Source organism: Panthera pardus, unplaced genomic scaffold (genome assembly GCF_024362965.1).
Source record: "Panthera pardus isolate Hobbes unplaced genomic scaffold, ASM2436296v1 HiC_scaffold_20, whole genome shotgun sequence".
Classification (NCBI taxonomy): Eukaryota; Metazoa; Chordata; class Mammalia; order Carnivora; family Felidae; genus Panthera; species Panthera pardus.
Window position 1 is genome coordinate 69,778,633 of NW_026526766.1, and position 23,814 is coordinate 69,802,446.

The 23,814-nt window shown below is 48.1% G+C and overlaps 1 protein-coding gene across 7 annotated transcripts in view; it reads right to left on the reverse strand.

Annotated features, from left to right (window-relative positions):
- The window catches only part of PTPN3 (protein tyrosine phosphatase non-receptor type 3), a 148,253-nt gene that overhangs the window by 22,238 nt on the left and 102,201 nt on the right, over window positions 1-23,814 (reverse strand). For 6 of the 7 annotated variants that reach the window (XM_019454246.2, XM_019454248.2, XM_053908170.1 and 3 more), the window contains 7 exons: window positions 23,095-23,229; window positions 19,873-20,049; window positions 10,621-10,807; window positions 10,389-10,466; window positions 9,257-9,313; window positions 8,071-8,227; window positions 5,050-5,210 (listed from right to left, as the gene is read on the reverse strand). In XM_019454246.2, the coding sequence (XP_019309791.2) occupies window positions 5,050-5,210; window positions 8,071-8,227; window positions 9,257-9,313; window positions 10,389-10,466; window positions 10,621-10,807; window positions 19,873-20,049; window positions 23,095-23,229 (952 nt within the window). The remainder of the gene's footprint in view (window positions 1-5,049; window positions 5,211-8,070; window positions 8,228-9,256; window positions 9,314-10,388; window positions 10,467-10,620; window positions 10,808-19,872; window positions 20,050-23,094; window positions 23,230-23,814) is intronic. The other variant, XM_019454247.2, reaches the window with a different exon arrangement.

A 23,814-nucleotide genomic window follows, 5' to 3' on the forward strand; every position in this document is an offset into this window, starting at 1 on the left:
AATCAACTTTTATAGTAATCACAGGAGCCAGTGAGTCACTTGTTTTGACACCACTGGATGTTTCCTCTAAGGGCGATGTAGGAGGGAGTTCAGGAAAAAAGGGTTAGGAGAGAGAAAAAGACGGGTTCCGGCTTTGGTAAAGGAGGAAAGTGAGGTGGGATGGGTGGGGTATCTGAGCTGGACATGGTCTCTGGTGGAGTGTTGTAGACGTTGCCCTTACCAGCGTGGAGAGGGCCGGAGGACAGATGTTCATTTCCGATCAACCCCACCCCAAAAGCCTCTGAATAAGTCTTAACTGGACAAGGAGGCAGGGAAGTTGCAGGTCACCTGGTCACTGGATGAGGATGGGCACAACTGTCCTTAGCTGGGAAGCTGGTTCTCAAAGGACACCCCTTCCCTTGCTTACACAGAAAGGCCAACTCAGGGAAAGCATGAAATGAGCCACAAATTTTATTCAGGAAGGAATGAACCTGGGGCAGACTTAATGAGTTCCTTAACGAAAGACATCCTGGAGGTGGTGAAAGACTGGGGGCCTTGCGAACCCCAAATCTTCTCCTTTACATGAGACAGAGTGACGCCCTACTTTGGCTGAACCAGATAGAGTATTCAGGCAGTTTGATGCCAATCGGTCACACAGAGTAGCTCAGGGGGTGTAGCTCCCAGAGGGAAGGGCTCAGACTGGGGGCTGGGTGAGCAGCTGGTTGGCACCCGGCAGTGGTGAGTTCTGACACTAACTAGGCTTTAACACAGATTCTAATCTGACCTCTATCCAACAACCAGCTATTTGACACAAAGCAAGTCCCCAACCCCCAAGTCTCATTTTCTCCGTCTACAAAGGCGTGATCCTAAAGTTGTGAGAATCAACAGAGACAACATATGTGAAATACACTTGGCAGATTCCAAAGTGCTACAGAAATGCTAATTATCATTAAGCGTGATTTTATTACAGCTGGGACCACATGCTCTCTGGAACACATTAGCAATTGTTTACCAAAAGCCATGGGAGGGATGGGGAATCCCCTAATGAAAAAATTCTTCAAAACGAGCTTTGCTGAAAACCAGCTAGCCATCACAGGAGGGGTTCCATCTATGGTCCAGCTCCCCCAGGGCAGGCCCTTGGCAACATGGAGTGGGGGGCATGGGCACCTGCTAGGGACCAGCCTCTTCTTTCTGCTTCTGTCCAGAGCACAGCCCCCATTAGACAAGCTGATAGTACCGGAGGAACAGGTGGAAAAACCAGAACAGCCAAGACTCTGGAGTTAGACACCCCAGCCTTCCAAGCCCAGCCGACACCACCACTTCCTGTATGGAGACTGAGCATGTTTTTTTAGAAATAATAATAGTTGTTACTTTTTATCACATCCTTAGCATGTGCTAAACAACGCACTGAGCATTTATCTCATCGAACCCTTACAACCAACCCATGAGCTCCCCAATTTAGAGCTGGGGAAGTAGAGGGCACAGAGAGGTGAAGGGACGTACCACCTGAGGTCACACAGGAAGTGAGTGACAGACCCAGGATTTAAAGTCTGCCTCTGTGTGGCTGGCTAGATTGCTTCTCAGATCTCTCCTAGCTCTGATGCCGTACTATACGGAAAACAAGCCCCACACATAGACAGCACTTTGTTGTTTCCAAACGCTGTACAGCTGTTCAGAGAACAAGCTCCTGAGTGAGCCTGTCGGATTCCAATCAGGCTGAACCATTTACTGTGCACTAAGCTCTCTGAGATCTGATCCTTCATCTACACAGTGGGGATAACAGTTCTGTGAGGTGGGGCACATAAAGCACGTGCCACATACTAAGTGCTCAATTAAAGGTTTCCCTTTGTAGTGGTTTCCTGTCTGATCTGGCTTCCTTGAGCATCCCTCCACTCTAGCAGCTGTGGGAGACATCTCCCCCCACCCCCCCATAACCTGGACTGTTACATTACTTTCCGCACTCTAGGGCTCCTTGGGGGGCAGTGTGGGGAGACTGAAGAGGCAGGGCTCCATGTACCCCACCAGCTCCATCACAGAGCAGCTCTGGTGTTCTCTCCTCTGCAAAAGATATTAGTTACAAAGATGGTTTCCTTACTCAATTTCTAGAAAATATATAAATGAAGTGTGTAGATACTAAACTTTAACCCTAAGATTTCTGTGTTCTCCATTCCTCATGCTACAGTCCAGCTATACACCCTATATACCCACTTGGGGTGGGTAACAGTGGTACAGGGGTTCTTGTACAATCTCTACTCTGTCGTCCCTTAGGTCACCTTGTGCACTAAATCCTCCTGAGGATCTTGTGCAGAGCAGCAGCACCTAGGAGGGCTGACCCAGCAGCTGTGGGCGGGGCCCCACTCAACATGCTCCTCAGGCCACATGCAGGTGGTGACTGTATCACCCTTGGAGAGACACTCCTCAGAACCACAGGGATAGTGGGTACTTCTCACTCAAGTATTTATAAACTTCTTAGTGAAGTTCAGTGAACAGCATGTAAGGAAGATCTTCTGTGGGATTCCCATATGAATAACGAAAGTGGAGGCAGCTGAGTGGAGGGGGTTTTCTGGAGCATGGTTTCAGAACCACAGTCGAGCTCTTGTTCCCTCTTTGGGAGCCCACAGTGCCTCCTTGTGGACAATCTGATCGGGGACAAATGGTGCGCAATGGAAGGACTTCCATCGCCTGGAGACTCTCCCAGGACTCTGTGTTGCATTGCTCAACTCGGGGAGGCCTGTTTCCCTGTGCTACCTGACACCTTAGGAACTTAGTCTGCACTCAGGCTGTGACCTTCTTGGAACGACCTTCCCTCCACACTTAATCCCACCCATTCTCTATCAATATATCTCACTCCAGAGGACCTCCCGGAACCCCCTTACCTCTAGTTCCTACAGAGCATACATCCTACATAAGGAAAGCTTGTCCTACCTTGGTCTTTAGTGGTTTCTGGGACTCACGATACATCCCCCAAATATTAGACCGTAAGCTCCTTGGGACCAGAAACCCTCCCTTCCCCTCATTGTGCTCCTGATCTAGTGGTTTCGGCACATGGTAAATACCTAATATACACTTGCTGAATGAATCAATGCCTCCATGGTGCCCCCCCCCCCCCACCTTTCCCATCCCCTCCAATGCCCAATACAAATAAAACCCATATTCTGTAACTGGGTTTTACCTTCTCCTTGTTTCAATTATTTTGGAGAGGGTTTTAAAATGTTGAGTTTTACAGTGTTTAAAATGTATATTTCAATTTTGAACTTAAGCCAATAGAGCCTCTTGCAGGACACTGGAAAAAAGGGCTATTTGTCTTTGTAGATACTCAGTATATATCTATCATTTCTACCCAAGTAATTAGATTATTTCTACTCTCTTCCCCAGCTTTCATTTCCACACAATAGGGAGTTATATTTTGTTTTCCAGGGTGGGGTCAATTATCATCACCTTTCACTGTGGGTTTTTATTTTCTACTGTTGTTCAGACACACACTGCTCTAATAATCTATTTTATTTACAGTCTATTCCTTATACCATCATAAACTTTTCTTTTGCTTAAGTCTCTTCACGTTGCATTCTTTCCTGTTTCGTGTTCACATTACTCAAGCTTTCCTGAGTCAATATGCGATCACATGCATTTGACAAACAAACTTCTTAGTTTTGCTTCTGTGACTTTTCCCTTGCTATGGCTGACTTGTGCTTTTGAATCTGATCTGGGACTCTTTCCTAATTTGTGAATCCAGACTGTGTATGTTGTCGTTAATCATGATCTATTTTCTTTTATTTTTTTTAAGATTTTAATTTTAAAGTTTATTTATTTTGAGAGAGAAGAGTGGGGGAGGGGCAGAGAGCGAGAGGGAGACAGAGAATTCCAAGTGGGCTCCACACTGTCAGAGGGGAGCCCACTCAGGGCTTGATCTCATGAACCATGAGATCATGACCTGAGCCAAAATCAAGAGTCAGACGCTTAACCGACTGAGCCACCCAGGCACTTCTTAAAGATTTTAATTTTTCTAATATTTATTTATTTTCAAGATAGAGAGAGAGAGAGAGAGAGTTTGTGTGTATGTGTGAGCGGGGAAGGGGCAGAGAGAGAGGAAGACACAAAATCTGAAGCAGGCTCCACGCTCTGAGCTGTCTGCATAGAGCCTGACGTGGGGCTTGAACCCAAGAACCATGAGGTCATGACCTGAGCCAAAGTTGGATACTCAACTCACTGAGTCACCCAGGCACCCCTTAAAGATTTTATTTTTAAATAATATCCACACCTGACATGGGACTTGAACTCACAACCCCAAGATCAAGAGTTGTATGCTCTACTGACTAAGCTAGCCAGGCACCCCCTATTTTCTCATAACGGTCTACTTTAGGCTTCTTCGTGCTCTTCTGTTTTATTGCATGAACTCCTCTTCTTCTACTTCTAACAAATGTGGAAGATAAACACATTCCATTTTCACTCTGTTAGTGATCAATACAACGGACTTAAAAGCCAAATCTCCTTTGTTTCTGCCCTGTTCTGTGGGGGCTCTGCATGTGTCTTTGTCAATGGTCTCAATTCTGTGATTCGAGGCCCCTCCTGGGGAAGGACGACAGGGTCTGACTCTGTTCCTACTCCTGTTCACACAGGTCCAGAGGACTTGGGCAGGCCAGCCACTCTGCCTTCCTGGGATGACACGACCTGCTCCGAACTACGGAATGGGTCTGCTGGGGTCAGGGATGACCTTCTCCACCACCCCTCCGGGGCTCACTCACGCTGCCTCTCCAGCACCTTCTCCTGCTGTGTGTTTCAAGCTTTTGTGTTGGCAGCTAAATACGCTCAGAGTCCCTCCTCCTCGATTCCTGACATGATTCTCCATGACTACCGAGTGTTACTAGATAAGAGGGTGAGGTAGAGTTCAGCAATAGCTGTTGTCCTATCCCCTGCCTTCCAGGCCTGCTCTGCCACCCTGCCCTCGGAGCTCCGCCTGTGTTCCCACCATGAGCTCAGGCCGCCTGGTGACTCAGATGACTCAGCAGCCACTGAGCAGCCCATCGAGGCACTGAGGCCCGGGCCAAGGCCTCAGCCCTCATGGTCTCTTACCTCAAACTGGATCAGCACTGTCCCGCTTTCAAGGCCCTTCTTTAGCTGTTCCATGGATCCCTCCAAGGTGTCCCCACCCTCTGGACAAGTGGGGAAAATGGCCTCTGGGAACAGCTGGTTCAGTTCATCTTCAGATCTGATGTCAGTGAATGAGTGGACGGCTGTAATGGGCAAGAAAGAGGGTGTCTGGCAGGGGCAGAACACTCTCGTTGATCCGTTTCCTCAAAAAAAGTTATACTTATGACACCTGAATGCAGATAGTTTAAAACAGCTAATTAAGTGATTAAGCACATGGTAATCATTTTCACCAAAGACACTACTTCTTGAATGATTCAGTAAGTGCTAATTATACAAAATGACATACTAATCTTTCTGGCTAGTTTTAAATGATGGCGTTTTGTACTCAGAGCCTTTTGACAAAGGTAGGAGAAAGGGAAAGAATGTTCTCTCTGACCTGGTTATTCTTCCACCTATCTCTTCTCTCCCCCACTTCTTTCTCAGGTCCCTTTCATTTACTCCCTTAAAACATGCATTTTTCCTGGATACACTATGACAGCACTGTCCCATGGAGTCCGGCAACCTCTACCTCAAGGCCATTTTTAGGTAGGAGGCTCCTAAATACATTTATTACTAAATGTATCTAGTCCTAACACCTCCCACGGGTTTGCTCCTCCCTCTTCAGTAAAAATTCTCCCTTCACATCAGACTTGTATGGGTAAAGACAAACCAAGTCCCCTCCCAACCCTACCCCCGACACTAACTTCCTGTCCACTCTCACATGCCTCTTCCTGTCCATCGCCACTTTCTTCTCTGATCTCCCAAAATGGAAACTTTGGGATCATCTTTGAATTTTCCCTTTCCACCCAAGGAAGTCACTCCCTTACTCAAAAGCCTTCAGTGGCTCCCCATTGCCTTCAGGACAATAAGAAAGGAGAAGGAAAACAACGTCTGCATTTGCCCACATAGTCGAACCGAATGCTGAACCAGCTGCCACGGTCCCCATTTTACAGATGAGGAAATCGACCATCAGGTTAAAGAAGTTGTCCAAAGTGTCCAAAGTGTCAGACTCTTCGGGGCAGGCAGAGGCAGGAGGACACAAAGGAATCCAATCAGTCCACATCTCTCTGATCCAAAAGACCACATTCTTTTCACAGACCAGGGAAACGTAGCTCTTCTGCTGTTTTGTGAGGATGTGATTTGTTTGGTCTACTCCCTGTGCTGTTTATTTTTCTTTCATCAATTCATTTTTACTTCTATGTTTAGTTTTATTTGAGAGAGAGCAAGAAAGAGACAGGGAGAGAGAGAGAGACAGACAGAACACGAGCAGGGGAGGGGCAGAGAGAGAGAGGGAGAGAGAGAGAATTCCAAGCAGGCTCTGCACAGTCAGCATGGAGCCTGACGTGGGGCTTGAACTCACGAACCTCGAGATCATGGCCTGAGCTGAAATCAAGAGTGCCAACCAGTGGCACTGCCACTCTCTAAGAGTCTACAAACATCCATCTTCTGCCTCTCAAACCAGTGCCAGCTTCTCAAACCTGGCTGGTGGAGGATTCCCCTCCCCGGCTGGCCAGAGTACTGAAGTGCTGCCCCCTGTGGTGGCCAGCATGCCCCGGGGCATCGTGTGAGAAGGCCTACCCCCAATCACTGGATACCTTGGTTTCCCGTCATACAGCCTTCACAGTCATGGGCCGAGGGGCAACTTAACCTCTCCGGACGAGGTTTCCTCATTCCCTCACTTGGAGATGTCATACAGACCCTACAAAAGTGTTATGTAAAGCAGTTTACACAGTGCGAGGCCCTTTGCTGGTGTGGCACAGACATCAGCTACTATCACTCCTGAACACCTGCTGCGGCTGGGCGTGGCATCGGGGTTCAGTGGGGATGGGGCGGTTGTGGGGGGGCGGCGGGGAGGGATCTGGAGTGATCTGGTAAGGCCTCCCAGAGGAGGAGGGATGAGAGCTGGCAGGGCACAGCTCTGGGCTTGGAGATGTAAGGGAACAGAGGGAAAGCAGGTGTGCGGGGGTCTAGGGCCGTGCCTACACCTGTGCTGCCGAACACAGGTGTGCGGCCAGGGCTTCGAGTCACACACTCCATTCACCTTCAGCATTTTAGAACTGGGCAGAAGGATTCAAGGACTCGGCTTACTGTTTAACAACAACAACAACAACAACAACAACGGTATTCAATAGAGGCCATCCTTCAAGCGCCTACCAGGCATCAGGAAGCATCCTGTTGCTTTCCAAGGATAAGCATTTCATCTTCAAAAGAACCCTGTGATGGAGTGATTTATTGTCACCCTTATTTTACATCAGAGGGAATTGAGGCACAGACTGGGTAAGAAGGTCCCTCAACCCAGGAGAGGTCAAGGTAGGATCACTCTGAGACAGCCAAGCTCCTGCCTGACTCTACTGACTTAAACAGAACCTGACCCTTTGCTCCCTGACCCCAAATGCAAACATCTGGCGGGCCGGGGGGGAGGGCACAGGCAACAAAGAGAGGTGCAGGATGTGGGGGAGCCAGCCTGGAAGAAATCAGGGCTCAGGTCCTGCACTGAGGGGGTGGGTAGGTCCCACCTACCTCCAGAGGACTGGCCAGGAGGGGCTGGGCCCTGCGTGGGCAGAGCTTCACATTTCTCAAGTGAGAAGTCCCACATCCTGGTTCTTGATTTTCCCATGTTGGCTACAAGGCTCAACATTTTCTTTTTAAAAAAAAAAAAAAAATTTTTTTAACGTTTATTTATTTTTGAGACAGAGAGAGACAGAGCATGAACAGGGGAGGGTCAGAGAGACAGAGGGAGACACAGAATCTGAAACAGGCTCCAGGATCTGAGCTGTCAGCACAGAGCCCGACGCGGGGCTTGAACTCACGAACCACGAGATCATGACCTGAGCCGAAGTCAGACGCTTAACTGACTGAGCCACCCAGGCGCCCTAGGCTCAACATTTTCAAAACCACAAAACGGGTCCGAGAGGGCCCTACTTTGCGAAGGCCCTGAGGTTCCTCTCCTGTGGTGGCAGTTACCTTTCCTCCTGATCACCAGGGCCAGCTCCCGTGTGTGGGACTCCCGGCTGGCTTTGATGAACATCACCACTTGGTCATGGGTGTGTTCTGAGATGTCCCGGCCATTGATTAACACAATTTGATCCCCTTCGTTCAGCTTAGGAATGCAGGTGTCCGCCTGGGTGGAGAGGAAAAGCGAGTTTCTTCAGTTACCATAACACAATCCTCAAGGGTAGAACGCGGATGCTCTCGGAGCCCAAACACTTAAGACCACGTTCAAGTTCTTTTCTCCCTTGGGGAAGAAACTATAAAACTATGTTTATATCCACTACTAGGCTGATATGGTCGCTGGCTGTGGGATTTGAAAAAGATGCTCGTCACGACGTAAGCTATGCAGCATTTTCAGAATAAGGCTAAGGCAATTACTGAAGCCCTTTCTCCCTGGTAGCCAACCTTCACTTAAGTACTGTAACGTACTGTGAGGCTCCTGATCTTTTGTTTTCTTGATGTGCTGTTAGAAGATGATCTGTCAGTTGAAAGTATTGGTCTATCTTGCATCGGAGAAACAGTGTAACACCAAAGGCAGAAACTAGCACGCAGAGAAGCAGCACACGGACTAGTGTAGGAATGGAGACCCTCTAAATTCAAAGAGGCCATGATAGCAAGAAAAAGTAAACTACAGGCTTAAGGACCACTTAAGAGTAAAACTTCCAAACCGGTACTTTCTTAGGAGACACAGCGACTCTTTGGTGCACCCTGTTCTAGAAAAAAAGCAAATGCTCTCCCGAGGAAGCCTAGACAGAAGGCAGAGGGCAGAGTAGTGGTGGTGGTGGGATGGTGGGTCCATGTGCCCAGAGTGAGCAGAACAGCAAACTCTGTGCCTCAGTTTCCTTTTCTTGAGAGTACTGCTACATTTGAATGAGCACACCGATCACCCAGAGATCTCGGTAAAAATGCAGATTCTGGTTTAGGAGGTCTGGGGTAGGGCCTGAGATCCTGCATTTCTAATGAGCTCCCAGGTAATGCTGGTGCTACACTGACCAGCAAAGTTCTGGGAAAAAAAACATGGATTCCGTTCTTTCTTTCCATCTCTATGCATGCATTTACACACACTCTTTGTTGCTGGTAAAGAAGCAGGACACAGAAACAGAAATGTTAGATTCAACGGAAAAAAACATGTAGGAAATAATGAAATGTGTTAACTTACAGGTGACTCTGGGTTTATCCTTGAAACCACAAGAGGCATCTTTTGATCCACTCCTCCCTATAAACGTGTTAAATTAAAAACAACAACAACAACAACACTTGAATAGCTCATACCAACAAAGACTTGCAGACACAAGAGGGGCTCATACTTCACTTTAACCTATTCTAATCCCAGGGCACTCTTTCAGCACACAAGGTTCCTGACCCCTCGGGGTCTAGTGGGGTAACCAGAAGCCTGCTCAGAAGCCTCTCACTACCATCACGAACTAAAGATGCGCTCAGGTGTGCTTCCTTTTAAAAAATGCAAACGTCCCCAGAGGGCTCTGCACGCACAGCCTTGAAGTGCTGTTGGAAAGGGAGCTTTCCGTGTAGCAGAGAAAAGCTGTAGAGACAGTCACAGGCTGTGAGGGCAGGGCCTCAGCAGGGTGCTGGGGTACAGGAAGGGGAGTGCCTGGTGGCAGCTGGGGCTTGGGCAGCAGGGACCACCTGCCCTCATTCTGCTCTAGAGCAGGGGTTAGTCAGCTTTGCCAAGGGCCAGAGGGGACATATTTTAGGTCTGGGAGAGAGGCCTCTGTCGCAAGTGTTCAGCTCTGCCCGAGTGCCAAAGTAGCTGCAAACCGTTCGTAAATGAATGGGTGTGTCCGTGTTCCAATGACACTTTATTTGCAAAAACAGATGGGATGTGGCTCGTGGGCCACAGTTTGCAGACCCGGCCTAAAAGCAGGCAGAGATGGGGAAAGGCCCTGTAAATGTCCCTCCAACTTGAACTGTTATTCTCTCTCACTGGCTTCAGTGATGCCGACAGGCTCCCCCAAAAAACCCCTCTTCTGGAGGCAGGTCTGCTTGCTGACCGTGTGTCATCTCCGAGCTTTGGTATACACATTTATAAGATGGGTTCAAAAATACCAATTTTCCCGATGAGAAGAACGCTATCAGGTGATATAAAGAAGTGCACAGCAAACACCAAGAACACAGTAGGTCCTTGGTGTCAGGCAGCTCTGGGGCCATATTAGAAAACTCCCTAGTTTCCTTAGATTAGACTGAGGCACGCAGCACACCCCTGGGGGAAGTTTAAAAGCCACCTAAAGACTGCTCCAGAGCATACAACTTCCTTATAAAGACACACGACATACCTTAAGATTAAATCCAAATTTTCCATCTTCGTCTGGCGTGATGCGGATCAAAACTAAGTAGCCATCACCATTATCATTCTGGAAAACGTTGCAAAAATGATCAACTATGTTACTTCTCTCTCCAGCTGGTGGTGAGGAGATATCTTCTTTTAGTTCTAACTACTTAAACTGCCCGTGACGTGCCTTACGGCACAGGGAATCCTGGTTGGTCACAGGACCCAAGCTCACCCACCTTGTCACAGTAGTACTGGCTGGAGTCCTCGGTGGAGCCCCCTTTGGTCACCCTGTGGAAGGCCTCTATGAACTGCTGATCGACGCCATCTGTTGAGCAGGAGCCCGGAGCATTTGAAGATGGAGATACTGAACTGGATGACTTCTGGGTCAGGCAGCTTTGTGCTGGATTGTTCTCGGATAGACTCCTTCATCATGGGGAAGGAGGAGATATCTTAATAACTGGATTAACATTGTAGCAGAGCAAGCATTACTGGCTGTGGGGGCCTGGCATCCCAGGGCTGTCATGAGTTCCTGCACGCTCAGAAGAGCTCCAAAGGTCAACCCCAGGGCTCTGGCCCACCTGGGGTCCACTGGCTGCCCTTGCCCTCATCTGGCCTAAATGTCATCACCTTTAGTTTTGGGGATAAAGGGCAGGAGGGGAGGGAGGATCCAGGAGCTGCTGAAAACTCAGCTCCCTTCCCAGCTGCGTTAGAAGGTGACAGGGAAACACGCCTGGCTACCCTGGTGGTTTAATTACCGGAGCTCACTCAGACGCATGTCTCCATTCCTTCTGAAAGCTTTCTCCTTCCATCTCATTCCTGCTGTTAGCTCTGCTTCAGTAGGACTCTTGGCTACCCCCCAAAAATGGGACTAACATTGCACATTCAAGACCATTTATATTAATCCTAGTCTGCATTATTTGCCTGTGACCTCCATTAGTTGTCTCCAATGATATTATCCTTCTTTTATTTTTCTCCAATCAATGTCCTCCCTCATCTTAGAGCCACACTGCCCCATATGGTAGCCAGTAGTCACCTGCAGCTCTTCAAATTTCAATGAAGATCTGGAAGTTCCTTGGTTGTATCAGTCACATCTCAAAAATGCTCAAGAGCCACATGTGGCTGGTGGCTCCCGTTTTGGACAACACAGTTACAGAACATTTCTATCATCACAGGAAGATCTCCTGGAAGCGCTGTCTTAGAGAATTATAGACTACTAGAATCAAACAGACCTCTGCAGTCCTCTGGTCCAACTCCCATTTCACGGACGAAGAAACTGGTCTAGACAGCATGACTTGCCCATGGACACACAGCTTCCCCCTCACTTAACATACAGAAGCTGGTGGACCTGGGTCCCCGAGCATCTCTTTCTTCTCCAGGCCATGCCACGTCTGCTCTTAAGACTCCTTCCCCGCCCCCCCCCCACCTCTCTAAGCTCACAGGGCCACAGGGAGAAACCATCTCAGCCGTCACCGTGTAGGACACTTGACTTCTCTGCATCATGCACACCCACACTATCCCCCTGCAGAGCCACGTGCCTAGCGAGAGATGCCTTAAAATGCCTACAGAACGTAGGGTTTTCCTTACCTTCTACAGACTCTGCCACATTCTAACCTCATACAGATTTAAGTCATGAGAGAGGTGAGGAGACGAGGTATTCAGTGACACATAGTACACAAAAGACAGTTCCTGCTGTCTCTCACTAAAATTTTCTCTTAAACCCTTGTCTATGGATTTTTCATTAAATCAGGGCTCCTCTGTTCCCTAGCAAGTTCAAATGATCTTACTTTAAATTTAAAATCTGTGTCATAGTCACACAATACTTCACCATCTCAACTTATGTGAATATAAAAATTCAGTGACAGAAATAACAGCTATATGCAAGCGAAGAGTTTGGCCTTATGGCTTTCGAGTTGCTGGGTGAGGGAAGGGTGCTATGGATGGCAAGGCATCTCAGACACAGGATATTTTGGAAGTGAAGCTGTATACCAGTGGTAGATTTTCAGACTGAAATGAAAGAGACTTTAATTAAAACTTAAAAAAAAAAAAGTTCCCCCCAAGTAGGGTAACTCAGCCAGTTTAACATTTACAAGAGCACCCCCTAGTGGCAAGAATCGCAACTGCTTGGCAGCTGCCAGACAAAAATCGAGCCAAACCCGGTTTAGGAAACACTATTTCCAGTTCTAGGGGTGGAGCTGAACCCTTAATATGAAGTTGCAAATAGCATACACTCTTCAAATGTTTGGAAGGCTCTCTAGAGGGTGACAGTGACAGAAAGGGTGAAGGGCATATAAACAAAAAACCAGAAGAGCCAGGTGACAGAGCAGAAGAGAACAGACTAATTTCAGTAAAATTCTAATTTTATATTCATTATATTTAATTTCTACATTTTGAATGTGTGGCTTGCATCATATAAAGTTTTAAAGTATTTTTCTTTTTCAGTATAAAATGTAACCGTCTACCTAACACAGCCCACAGTGCTAAAAATAATATATTCAAAGTCATTATGTGCCCAATCCTATTTTCTAAGTAGGGATGGAGGTTACTTTTAGAGAGCAATTTATTAAACATATGACAATTTTTTTTGGCTGATCAACTATGTACAGACGTTCCCTGTAGGCTGCTGTAACGTTCTGCTCAGCGTGGAGGATGGACAGACAGATGGTGAGGAGGACATCAAACGAGAAGTAATGAGAAGGTGGCAGCTGGATACAGCACACGGAAGCCACGAGCGAAGATGCCAAACCAAGCGGGCTTCCTCCCTCCTTGGGGCAGGATGTGAGGTGCTACTGAGGGAGAGCCCAGTGGATGAGGAGGGATGAGGGGAGCTGCAGGGGGTGGGGGGAGGAGGACCTGGGTTCCAGGGAAAGGAGTGAAGAAAGGGGTAGGATGAGCCAAAGCAAGAAGACAGTGTGGGCTGACGAGGCCAATAACTGGGGAGGGAGGGAACAGAAGAGGTCTGTCCCTGAGGCAGGAAGGGGGCACTTGTCAGAGGAGGGGGGACACAGAGGAGACTGCCACTGTTGTCTGGAAGCCAGAGCAGCCTGGGAGGGACGGACCACCTTCGGCTCCCTGGGGAGAGAGGGGACAGGGACAGACTGGCTGACAGGCAGACCAAAGGGTATTCACCCTCAGGAACCAGAAGCTTCAAAACTGTAAATGCCAACGACAGGTATCAGAAACAAAAGCCATGCCAGAAATCACTTGTCAGAAGAGAAGCGATATTAAAAAAATTAAAACTGCCCACGGAAGACTCCCGTGTGATGCCTGTATACCGCTCTTCCCTAAACCCTACAAAAGGACAAGGGCGTCCACCCTAAGCCTGTTAAAGCAAGCGAAGCGGTGCTCCATGGAGGGTTTCCCAGCTCTAACTGAGCTACCAGTGAGGTGGTGTCTCTACGGGGGTGGGACAGAACAGGGGCCATTTGGTGTCATGTTTCTCTCTGGAGTCTAGGAGCTTCCTAAGGTTGCGAGAGACCTTCGTCCTCTTTCTCTTCCTCTCCTAGTGCATGTAACACTCGGCCGGGCATGCGAGTGCTCAGGTAAGATGCTGAGTGAACAAAGAAGAAAACCACCTTACTCAAGTACCCGGGACTGACTGAATTACTCTAGAAGAGCACAGATTTCACCCAGTCACCTGGGAGCAGAGGTGAAGAGATGGGCTACACAAGATCCCCTGAGGATCTTGTTAAAATGCAGACTCTGATTCAGCAGGCCTGGGGTGGGCCTGAGGTCTGCATGTCCGGCAAGCTCTCAGGAGATGCTGATGTTCCTGAGCTGTGGCCAAAAGGGGAGTTATGAAGGGCTAGAAGAATGCAATGTGTCCTTTGAATAAAATTCCCGGAGAAACTGTCCACATGGATTTTATCTTTACATCAGATTCACCGAATAACAAATGGAGTCCTCTTTTCAAGTGTGGGTTTTTATGATATAGAGACGTTCTTCACACGATACTCTTATCTCTGTAATAAAAGCCAAGGGCCCAAGATCAAAACTAAACTGAAGAAATTGCTGAAGTGGCTCAGGGACTCTGGTGCAGACGTGTTCCCTTCTGGGCTCTGCATTTCTTCACTAATGAAATCATGGGTCATGCATCTGTCCCCCACCTCAGGCTGTCCCCTCAGATACTAAGACACCTCAAAGGCAAGAAAGCACTTGTTAAAATTCAGCTAATTCATGCTTGAGTTCTCTGATGAGAGTTTCCTGCCAGAGGCCCTGGCCCTGCAGTAGCCTCAACCACATGGCTGTGCTCACGGATGACAGTTAACCCAAACTCGGCCAAGTCAATCCGTTTGATTTCTTCTTTAACACAGACGCCGTGTGATGCTGTTCAGAGGATATGGGCACCTCACATGGAGGTGGCAGAGGGGGCATCCCCCTGTGACAACGTTGGGGCTTGCATGTAACCGTCTGTCCAACCTCGCAAACAGTCACGGAATAGGTACTAAGTCTCAAGCACTGTGCCAGATCTGCGGGGGAAGGAGAGGTCAGCAGGGCACTATCCCTCTACCCTCAAAGAGCTCACTGTCTAGTCAAGGAGAAGACATAAAAGCATAAAAATAATCAAGTAATATCATTGTGTTGCAATGGCGACGCTCAGGCGTCTGGGGTATGGTGGGAGGCCAGGAGAGTCTTCACAGAGGAGAGGGAACTGTGCCTGGAGTTTGAAAGATGAATTAGGAAGGGTCTGAACAGGTAGCCAGGGGGGGAAGCAGAAGGGGGTCTAGGCCAAACACTACTAACGACAAAAGAGACAGGACAGCAGCACATGCAGAGGCATGAGATTCTGAAAAAGCACAGGGGAGTGACGTGCTGGGGCACAGATTTCACAAAAATAAGGCTCTCAGCCTTGTGAAAGATGGTTTGGGAGGAGGAGAGACCAAAGTCAGGAGGACACTTAGGGCGGTTTCGCAACAGTCTCTGTGACAGACGACGGTGGCTGACACAGGCGTGCAGTGGGATGGCGGAGGGATCCGATTCAAGAGATGTTCGGGAGGAAGACCAACAAGGGGAGAGCCTAGCTGAGGACGGTGGAAGAGAAGGAGTCCAGGATGGTGGAAGTTTCTAATGGGTGCAAACAGGGTGCAAATGTGGCCGCTTTCACCAAGACACAGGAGGAGCCACAGGTTGGACAGGGAGACGATGAGTGGAGATTGGGGTTCCTTGGGGCTTCAAGTATCAGTCATACGTCTACATGCATGTGGACAGACGCCAGGTGAAGGACAGGCAACGTGCAGAGAAAACAGACACAAAACTGCTGATGCAGTCCTGTCGCTGGCTGGCCTCCTCTGACAGAGACCCTCAGATGTACACAGATCTGTGTGCCACTGGCCAGTGTAGGACTGATGTGCTCAGGGAACAGTGACTAGCAGGCCGAGGGGTGGAGAGGGGCTGACAGAACTGGAGTCGTTTCGTGTAAAGGAGAGTAGATGGGGTTATCGGGTAGAATCAGAAATGAGAGCTCCAGGCAGGGATCTGTGGACGGCCCTGCTCATGCTGGGTCAGCATCAAGGACACTTCCCACACAGTCTGGACAACTGGGCTGTCCAACACCAGAACAGGCTGCCACACTGCAGGAGGGCTCCCCATCCCCAACGGGGCGACTGGGTGACAGGGCGGACGGCATTCTGCACTGCCGATGTGGTTGCAGAGAGGCATTTCTGAAATCCCTCTCAGGGCACAGAAGTTGTCGTTGTCTTTGTGGTTTTAAATGCTTATTGATTTTTTTAATGTTTGTTTGTTTATTTATTTTTTGAGAGAGAGAGACAGAGTATGAGCAGAGAATGGGGGGAAGAGAGAGGGAAACAAAGAATCTGAAGCAGGCTCCAGGCTCTGAGCTGTTGGCACAGAGCCCGATGTAGGGCTCGAACTCACTGACCATGAGATTATGACCTGAGCCAAAGTTGGGACACTCAACTGACTGAGCCACTCAGGTGCCTCAAATGTTTATTTTTTTGGGGGGGGGAGGTACAGAGATAGAGGGGGACAGATTATCTGAAGCAGACTCCTCACTGTCTGCACAGAGCCCAATGTGGGACTCGAACTCGTGAACCCTGAGACCATGACCTGAGCCGAAGTGGTACGCTCAACCAACTGAGCCCCCCAGGCACCCCCGGAAGTTGTTTTTTTTTAAATCTTTAAATGTTTTTTATTTATCTTTTGCGGGGAGGGGCAGAGAGAGAGGGACACAGAATCTGAAACACATTCCAGGCTCTGAGCTGTCGGCACAGAGCCCGACACGGGGCTCAGACTCATGAAGCATGAGATCATGACCTGAGCCAAAGGTGGGCGCTTCACCGACTGGGCCGCCCAAGCGCCCCTGCAGAAGTTGTTTTTAATCTCTGCTTTGCAAAATCACTTTTCCTTTAGGGAGATTCCCCTCCCACATTTTCTGGGTGGTAGGGAATGGTAAGTTGTTGTTTCGTTTTTTGTTTTTGCCAAGAAGGAAACTTCCTTTGCTGCAGATTTCGGCCTTCACTCTGAAGCAAGCAAAGGGACACGGAATGGCCGAGAGAAACCTGGGAGTTAACAAAAGACTACAGCCGACTCGGGCACAAAGCAAACTGCCAAGGATTCATAACTATAATCATCAACTTTGCTGTGCTGCTATAAATACGGAACAACCCGGAGAGTGACTCACCCGCTAAGATAACGTGCGGAGAGCCTGAGCCGCACCACCCTGGGTTTAGAGCCAAAGTCTATCTGCTCTTTTTCTTCCCTTCTCTTTCTTCTTCTTGTTTACATGGGTACAGAATGTTACGCTTACTTCTCCTTTCTACAAGGAACCCTCCGTACTTACCGCCTGTGATGTTATTCATCCGATTTCTCTGACGGAACACTCCTTTTTGCCTCTTAACACAAACGGGCTGTATAAAACATGCCACACGTTTCTTCGACACATTGCAGAAACTCAACTACAATAGGGTTCCCCCCCCCCCCCACCAAGTACAGACCGGCTTTTCCTGCTTGCCTTGGACAGTGGGGGACCCCAGACTCCTGGGGAGGGTGCAGCTGGCTCTGCCAGCAGGAAGCGGTCCGGTAGGGGCGGCCATTTTTCAACTGCTCACCCCACTCACAACGCCCGGCCGCTAACCTGACTCTGGGAGACGTCTGTTGGCGCAAAGCCGCGACAAGGAAGGCTGCCTTGGAGTCGCTATCCACTACGTTCAACATTCAGCTGCAGCGAAAAAGTGCCCCAGGACGACCCACCTTACGAGGTCTCACGCAAGAGTTTCAGAATTGATGTGCAGTGTTTAGGGGTGTGCAGGGCCCAAAATTACTTGAGTCAAACGGGACTCAAGGAAGTGAATTCTGAATCTAACTTAAAAAAAACATACATTTAAATGGCCCTGCGTGGACTGTGGCTCCTGTGTTGGACTGTGAGGGTCTAGCTGCTGCATGATTCCATGATGTGGTGGCAGACCACAGCAGGAAAGCCTGACATGGGACCGCAGACCGTTCCCCAAACTCTTTCCTTTTACGAAAGTGGCAGAAGATGCAAGGAGGAAAGCTGACTGTGTGCTATCTGCCCAACTGGACTGGAGGCCCCTTAACGCAAAGACTTGTCTAATTCCCCTTGATGTCCCCTCAATGAGCAGCAAAAGGCACAGAAGTTACGTTGCTGCACTCAGCCACGCACGCAGCCCTTTAAAATACGCACACCCCACCAGACACAATCCGTCTCCTTCTAGCCCGCACTGGTAGGTACTGTCAATAGCACCGTCTGTGATGATGGAAATGCTCTGTCTGCGCTGTCCAGCATGGTAGTCATTACCTACATGGGGCTCTTCAGCACTTGAAATGAGGCTTGGATGACTGAAGAGGGCATTTAAATGTTAAGTACTTTGAATCTGAATAGGCACACGTGACTAGCCGCTACTGCAACTGGCCAGGGGAAGTCGAGATACTGCCCAGCGCCATGATGGGACTACATACCACAAGAGGAAGGGCTGACATGGGGAGTGTGACTGAGCTTTCCGGAGCCCTCGGTGCATTTCCTAAACGCTCTTTCACCTTCCCCAAAGCCACAGAAGCCCATCGCAGAATCAAACTGGCTCAATTCATGCACGCCTGCATTCCTGCCTTGTATATCTAGGTTTGCAAAACCATGGGGTCCCATGAAGGAACTCACACCCTTCCACACTGTCACTTCAACGGAGCTGCAAGTTGGGGCAAGAGATACTGATCATTTCTGCAAAAGCATCATCCAAGCCCAGGTCACAAGGAAATAACGACCGGAGGATTATTTAACCAGAGGTGTTAAGAACACAGATAAGCTGGCAACCATGTCTGCTGCGGTCAGAGACAACAGAGAGGTGACAACCTCACACATAAATGGGAAGCGAGATTTGCAATTCACCTGCCGATGTCTAGAATACAATCAGGATGCGTTTAATGCTTTAAGCCTAGCAGCTAGAGTGGTAAAAATTTACAGATTAACTGAAGTGGCTTCTTGCTAATCCTGGGCTGTTCAGGGAGGCATTATGTTTCTATAGTTCGGGTACAGTATGGGACTTAACAGAATGAGCACCCAGTGCCTGTGGGTGACTTCCTAATGGTTGCTCCAGTTCTCTCAACGTTCAGCTTAAAATGTCACTTTTTGATCATGTCTACTTTAAAAAATTTGAGGTAGCTAACTCTAAAATGTATAGATATGGGAGAACTGTGAATTCATTGAGAGAAAAAAGTAAGACCCATGAATAAGGCAAGGAGGAAAAGAAATAGGGGCTGTATCGGAAACCTGGGCTAAGGGAAGCCAGTGCACTTGAACCTAACATGGAGCTCTGAGTTCCCTGGTAAGCAAGACGAAAAGAGAACTAGTGAATTAGATATACCTTATTGAATAATAAAAGAACTCAAGCCAGTGCTTTCGGAGAGACATTTTTCCCTGGCCTTGAGATGTGAAGGGAGTTTGTCACATTTATAAAAAGGAAGATGGGGGCATACAAGGAACTTAATGCAAACTGTTGACAAAAAGTTAACAAAGTTTCAGAGATGTTCTATGCATGTTTTTGCTTTATACTCCCAATTCATCTAAAAGCAAACCTTGAGGGCATACTGTGGGTCTGAGAAGGCTTTCTGTGGACAGGTAGAAGTAAGCATATTTCCAGTGATCTAGAAGTCCTGCAGTGGTAAAACTTTGGCAATCTAGAGAAATACCCCAGCAGTTAACGTATCTATGCCCCTGGAATGTGAATTGATTTAACCTGGGCTTTGCTCATGAACTAGAGACTATTCAAGGGAGCAACACATATGTGGAGAGTAGGTCTCTGTCACAGACAAAAATGAGTGCAAGCTCTAGACCTCAGGCACACAGCTTGTTGCCCTGTGGCGGAACGGACAGTCTGACTTATGCCGTCATCCTGGCAGAGAGCACCGTAGGGTGTTGGCTGCAGGCTCTAGCCCTTGACCTAAATGGCCATCTGGGCTTGAGCAAATTCCTCAACAGCCAAAACAAGCAGATACAAAGAAGAGAACAACACATTTCTTACTCTCGGTGAGGGCTCCGGTTCTGAGAAACCTCGGAATCGCTGTCTTTCGGGGACAGGGAGGCCTTGTACGTGTAAAACACATCTTCAGTTTCGGTAATGTACGTCATCTCGTTCGCAAGGTTATCTGCGGAAGAGTGCCGTGGCTTCCGGATTTCGTGCCGGAGCCGAGGACTTCGCCTGCGTGGGAGAGAGGCCGAGCGTGAAAGTCCCGAAAGCAAATTGCACTTAAAAACTTCGTTAGACATCGGCGATCTGGCTTTGTGCCCTGACCTTTCCAAGGATGCCTTGGCTAACGCTGTTGGAAATTAAGAACCAGTTAACCCACTACTACACCAGAATCCACCAAGGGCCATGTGGGTTCTCAAGACTCTCAGCCCCGTGGTATAGCCCCCAAGACGGTAGCGTTGACTGTATACGTAGGCAGATGAGAGCGGTTTATGCCCTTTGGGAAGCGGCGAGTGTTGACTTAGGGAGCTATTCTTCCAGGAGGACTCAAGCTCTCAATGCACAGATAACACACCATACTGACTACTGATCAATTCTTCAGAGTCATTTGAGCACCAGTATAAATAAAGGGTTTAGAAGCCAAAGTACAGTTTTTGGCAAAACTGAAACCTTATTTCAACTACATCCCTTCATGTGAATTTCACTTGATCCAAGAAGCAGTGTTTGCTTTTAAAAATATATCCTGTATGCCCTGTTAGGTGGGCTTAGCAGCAGTAGCTAGCTATGTGGCTGCAGGCAAGTCACAACACCTCTCCGGGCCTCAGCTGTACCTACCTGCTCCTGAGAATGAACCAAATGAAGCAATGATCTCCGGACGCCTGGGGAAGCACCTGGGCATCGGCTCCTGCAGTGGGTGATCCCAGGCTGCTGAGCCTTCTAAGTTTTATTTTCTCTCAGTTTTTCCACCTTCTTCTTTGTGAGCCATTTCTCTTTGAGACTGTCAGGGCCTCCTCCACTATTCCCATTCCCCCTGGGCTCTGCTAATCGATAATACTGTGTCCAGAATAGGGTAGAAAGGCTCGTGACTCCTCAGGAGGGGACCTATAAATAGCAGTAAGAGCTCCAGGCCACGGGTGTGGCAACATCAAACCCCGCTGTTCTCCTGGATGCTGTCCTGGGCCTCTGCTCTGGGGCCCTGGCATCAGTGCCTAAGAGGCTTGCAGACAAAGCTGCTACTTTACAGCATAAATCTACCACTTTAGGATGAAGTGCCTAAATCGTGGGAAACCAAGAAACGAATCTACTCAGTCATACTGTGGTTTCTAACACTAAATACCATCAGTATCTCTGGCTAGAGCACTGGGCCCCCGGGGGAGGGTCCTCACCCAGCCACCCTGCACAGCAGCTCCGTTTTGTGCGGGTTAGAATCTCCCCTAGTCCTAGAAGATCCGTCCTTGGTAACTTATAGGCCCACCCTGTCTTTTGTGAAATGAACAGAAAGCCATACTCTTAATTCCAGCGTGGAGCTGGGGTAGTGCCTCTGGCTGGGTTTCCCTCTCCCACTGATGATACCTGGTCATTTTGGAGGCATTCACAAAAATGGGCTGATGTCTCTCAGGAACATTATAATAAAATAATGATACTAATTCCATCTGATTTCTTTTAATCGCTTACAAAGCACCCGCACACTGTTACATCATTTGTGGTGATTTTTACAACCTTTTTACACATGGGGAGACTGAGACCAGAGAGGTAAAGAAACTTGATAATTTATTATTTTTTTTTTATTTTTATTTTTTTCTTTTTTTTTCTTTTTTTTCTTTTTTTATTTTTTAATATATGAAATTTACTGTCAAATTGGTTTCCATACAACACCCAGTGCTCATCCCAAAAGGTGCCCTCCTCAATACCCATCACCCACCCTGCCCTCCCTCCCACCCCCCATCAACCCTCAGTTTGTTCTCAGTTTTTAACAGTCTCTTATGAAACTTGATAATTTAACAGAAGAGCCAAAATCTGAGTCTGGGTGCTACAGTTATACAATCAGTGCCCTTCCCACTTGGCCAAATTGCCACTTCCTTCCTTTCAAGCCATCATATTAAAAAGTCGGTGGGCTACTTCCCCAAGCGCATTAGCTACTGTTTTTCAGAATCCTGCATCCTACATTGCATACCTTTACTAGGCTTTCCCAAAGTTTATTTCGTGCGATGTCAACGGAAAACAGATTAAATAAAGCTCAGCATGCTTCCTTATCACAGGACTTCCCAGAACATCAGTATGCCAGCATGTACTGTACTCCCAAAAGGGGCATTTCAGGAGGCTGTAGTTCTCAAATTCAGACCAAATAAAAAAATTTTTTTTAAATTTTTATTCATTTAATAAATGTTTATTCATTTATTAAATGAATAAATGGGGGAAGGGGAGAGAGACAGGGACACCCAGCATTCAAAGCAGGCCCCAGGCTCTGAGCTGTCAGCACAGAGCCTGATGCAGGGGCTCGAACCCATGAAAGTGAGATAATGATCTGAGTTGAAGTTGGAGACTCAACTGGCTGAGCCACCCAGGCACCCCCAGACCAAATAAGATTTTTAAAAAAATTTTTTTGGGGGGCGCCTGGGTGGCTCGGTCGGTTACGCGTCTGACTTCGGCTCAGGTCATGATCTCACAGTCCGTGTGTTCGAGCCCCGCGTCGGGCTCTGTGCTGACAGCTCAGAGCCTGGAGCCTGTTTCAGATTCTGTGTCTCCCTCTCTCTCTGCCCCTCCCCTGTTCGTGTTCTGTCTCTCTCTGTCTCAAAAACAAATAAACGTTAAAAAAAAAAAATTAAAAAAAAATTTTTTTAATGTTTATTTATTTTTGAGAGACAGAGACTGGCAGGGGAGGGGCAGGGAGAGACAGGGAGACACAGAATCCGAAGCAGGCTCCAGGCTCTGAGCTGTCAGCACAGAGCCCGACACAGAGCCTGATGTGGGGCTCCAACTCAGGAGCTGTGAGATCATGATCTGAGCTGAAGTCGGACGCCTAACTGACTGAGCCACCCAGGCGCCCCCCCCCCCACCCCAAATAAGTTTTTAAAAGAGAACATCCCAGAATTATACACTAAGGAAAATGTTTAGTAAGGCTTGCATATTTCACAACAACAGTAAACTGTTAATTTTGCACCAAGCAAGCACACAAACATAAACTCTGATTGCAGGATGCCTATATTGGGAAAACGTATGAAGTTGAATTTTTAAGAGAGAGAAAGTGGGTGGTGCAAAAAAAAAACGAACACGTACCAGTTAGGAGTGATAGGAGGGGACCGAGAAGGCAGGCTCTTGGTTTCTAAGTGCTCCACTGATAACGATCTCCGCATGGCTGGGTTCCACACCATCCCTCCAATCACCTTTTTGCAATACTGGTTATTTACAGACCTGAAAAACCAGAAGCAAGGTTCACTTTCTACACAGACGCGTTCAACAAGAAATCATGGCGTAAATGAAGCAAATAGTCTAACCATGCTCCCCCTCCCCGGTGGGCGGCTGGTGAGCACCGGGATGACACCAGCCAAGGTTACAAGGGGTCAGAGGTACGCAGGTCAAAAGCGGTTCCGTTCTGTCCCGGCTCTTCCTGGTTATCTCTTCTCTTCTGGTGAAACTATTTTCTTGAGCCTTACTACTGCAAGCAACAAAGCTGGTCCCACAATATAACCAAACCATGCCACTATGGAACTATCAGGATAGCACAGAAATGCAGTTCAAGTTAACTCCAAGGAAATCTCACTTCATTCACAATGGCATGAATACAACCGTCAACCATCCTTCCAGGAAGGTTTCTTCGTCATGCAAGCTGGCAGAGGCCATTAGCTGTAAATCACAGATAACTCTTTGAGAGAAGGCCTGAGAAAATGCTTTCACAGCGGCAGGTTCTAAGAACATGCCATGCTACGTTCTAAGAAAGGGCCTCCCTGAAGCTAACTTTTGTGTTTACTTATACCTAGAGAATTTAAATCTTAGCTA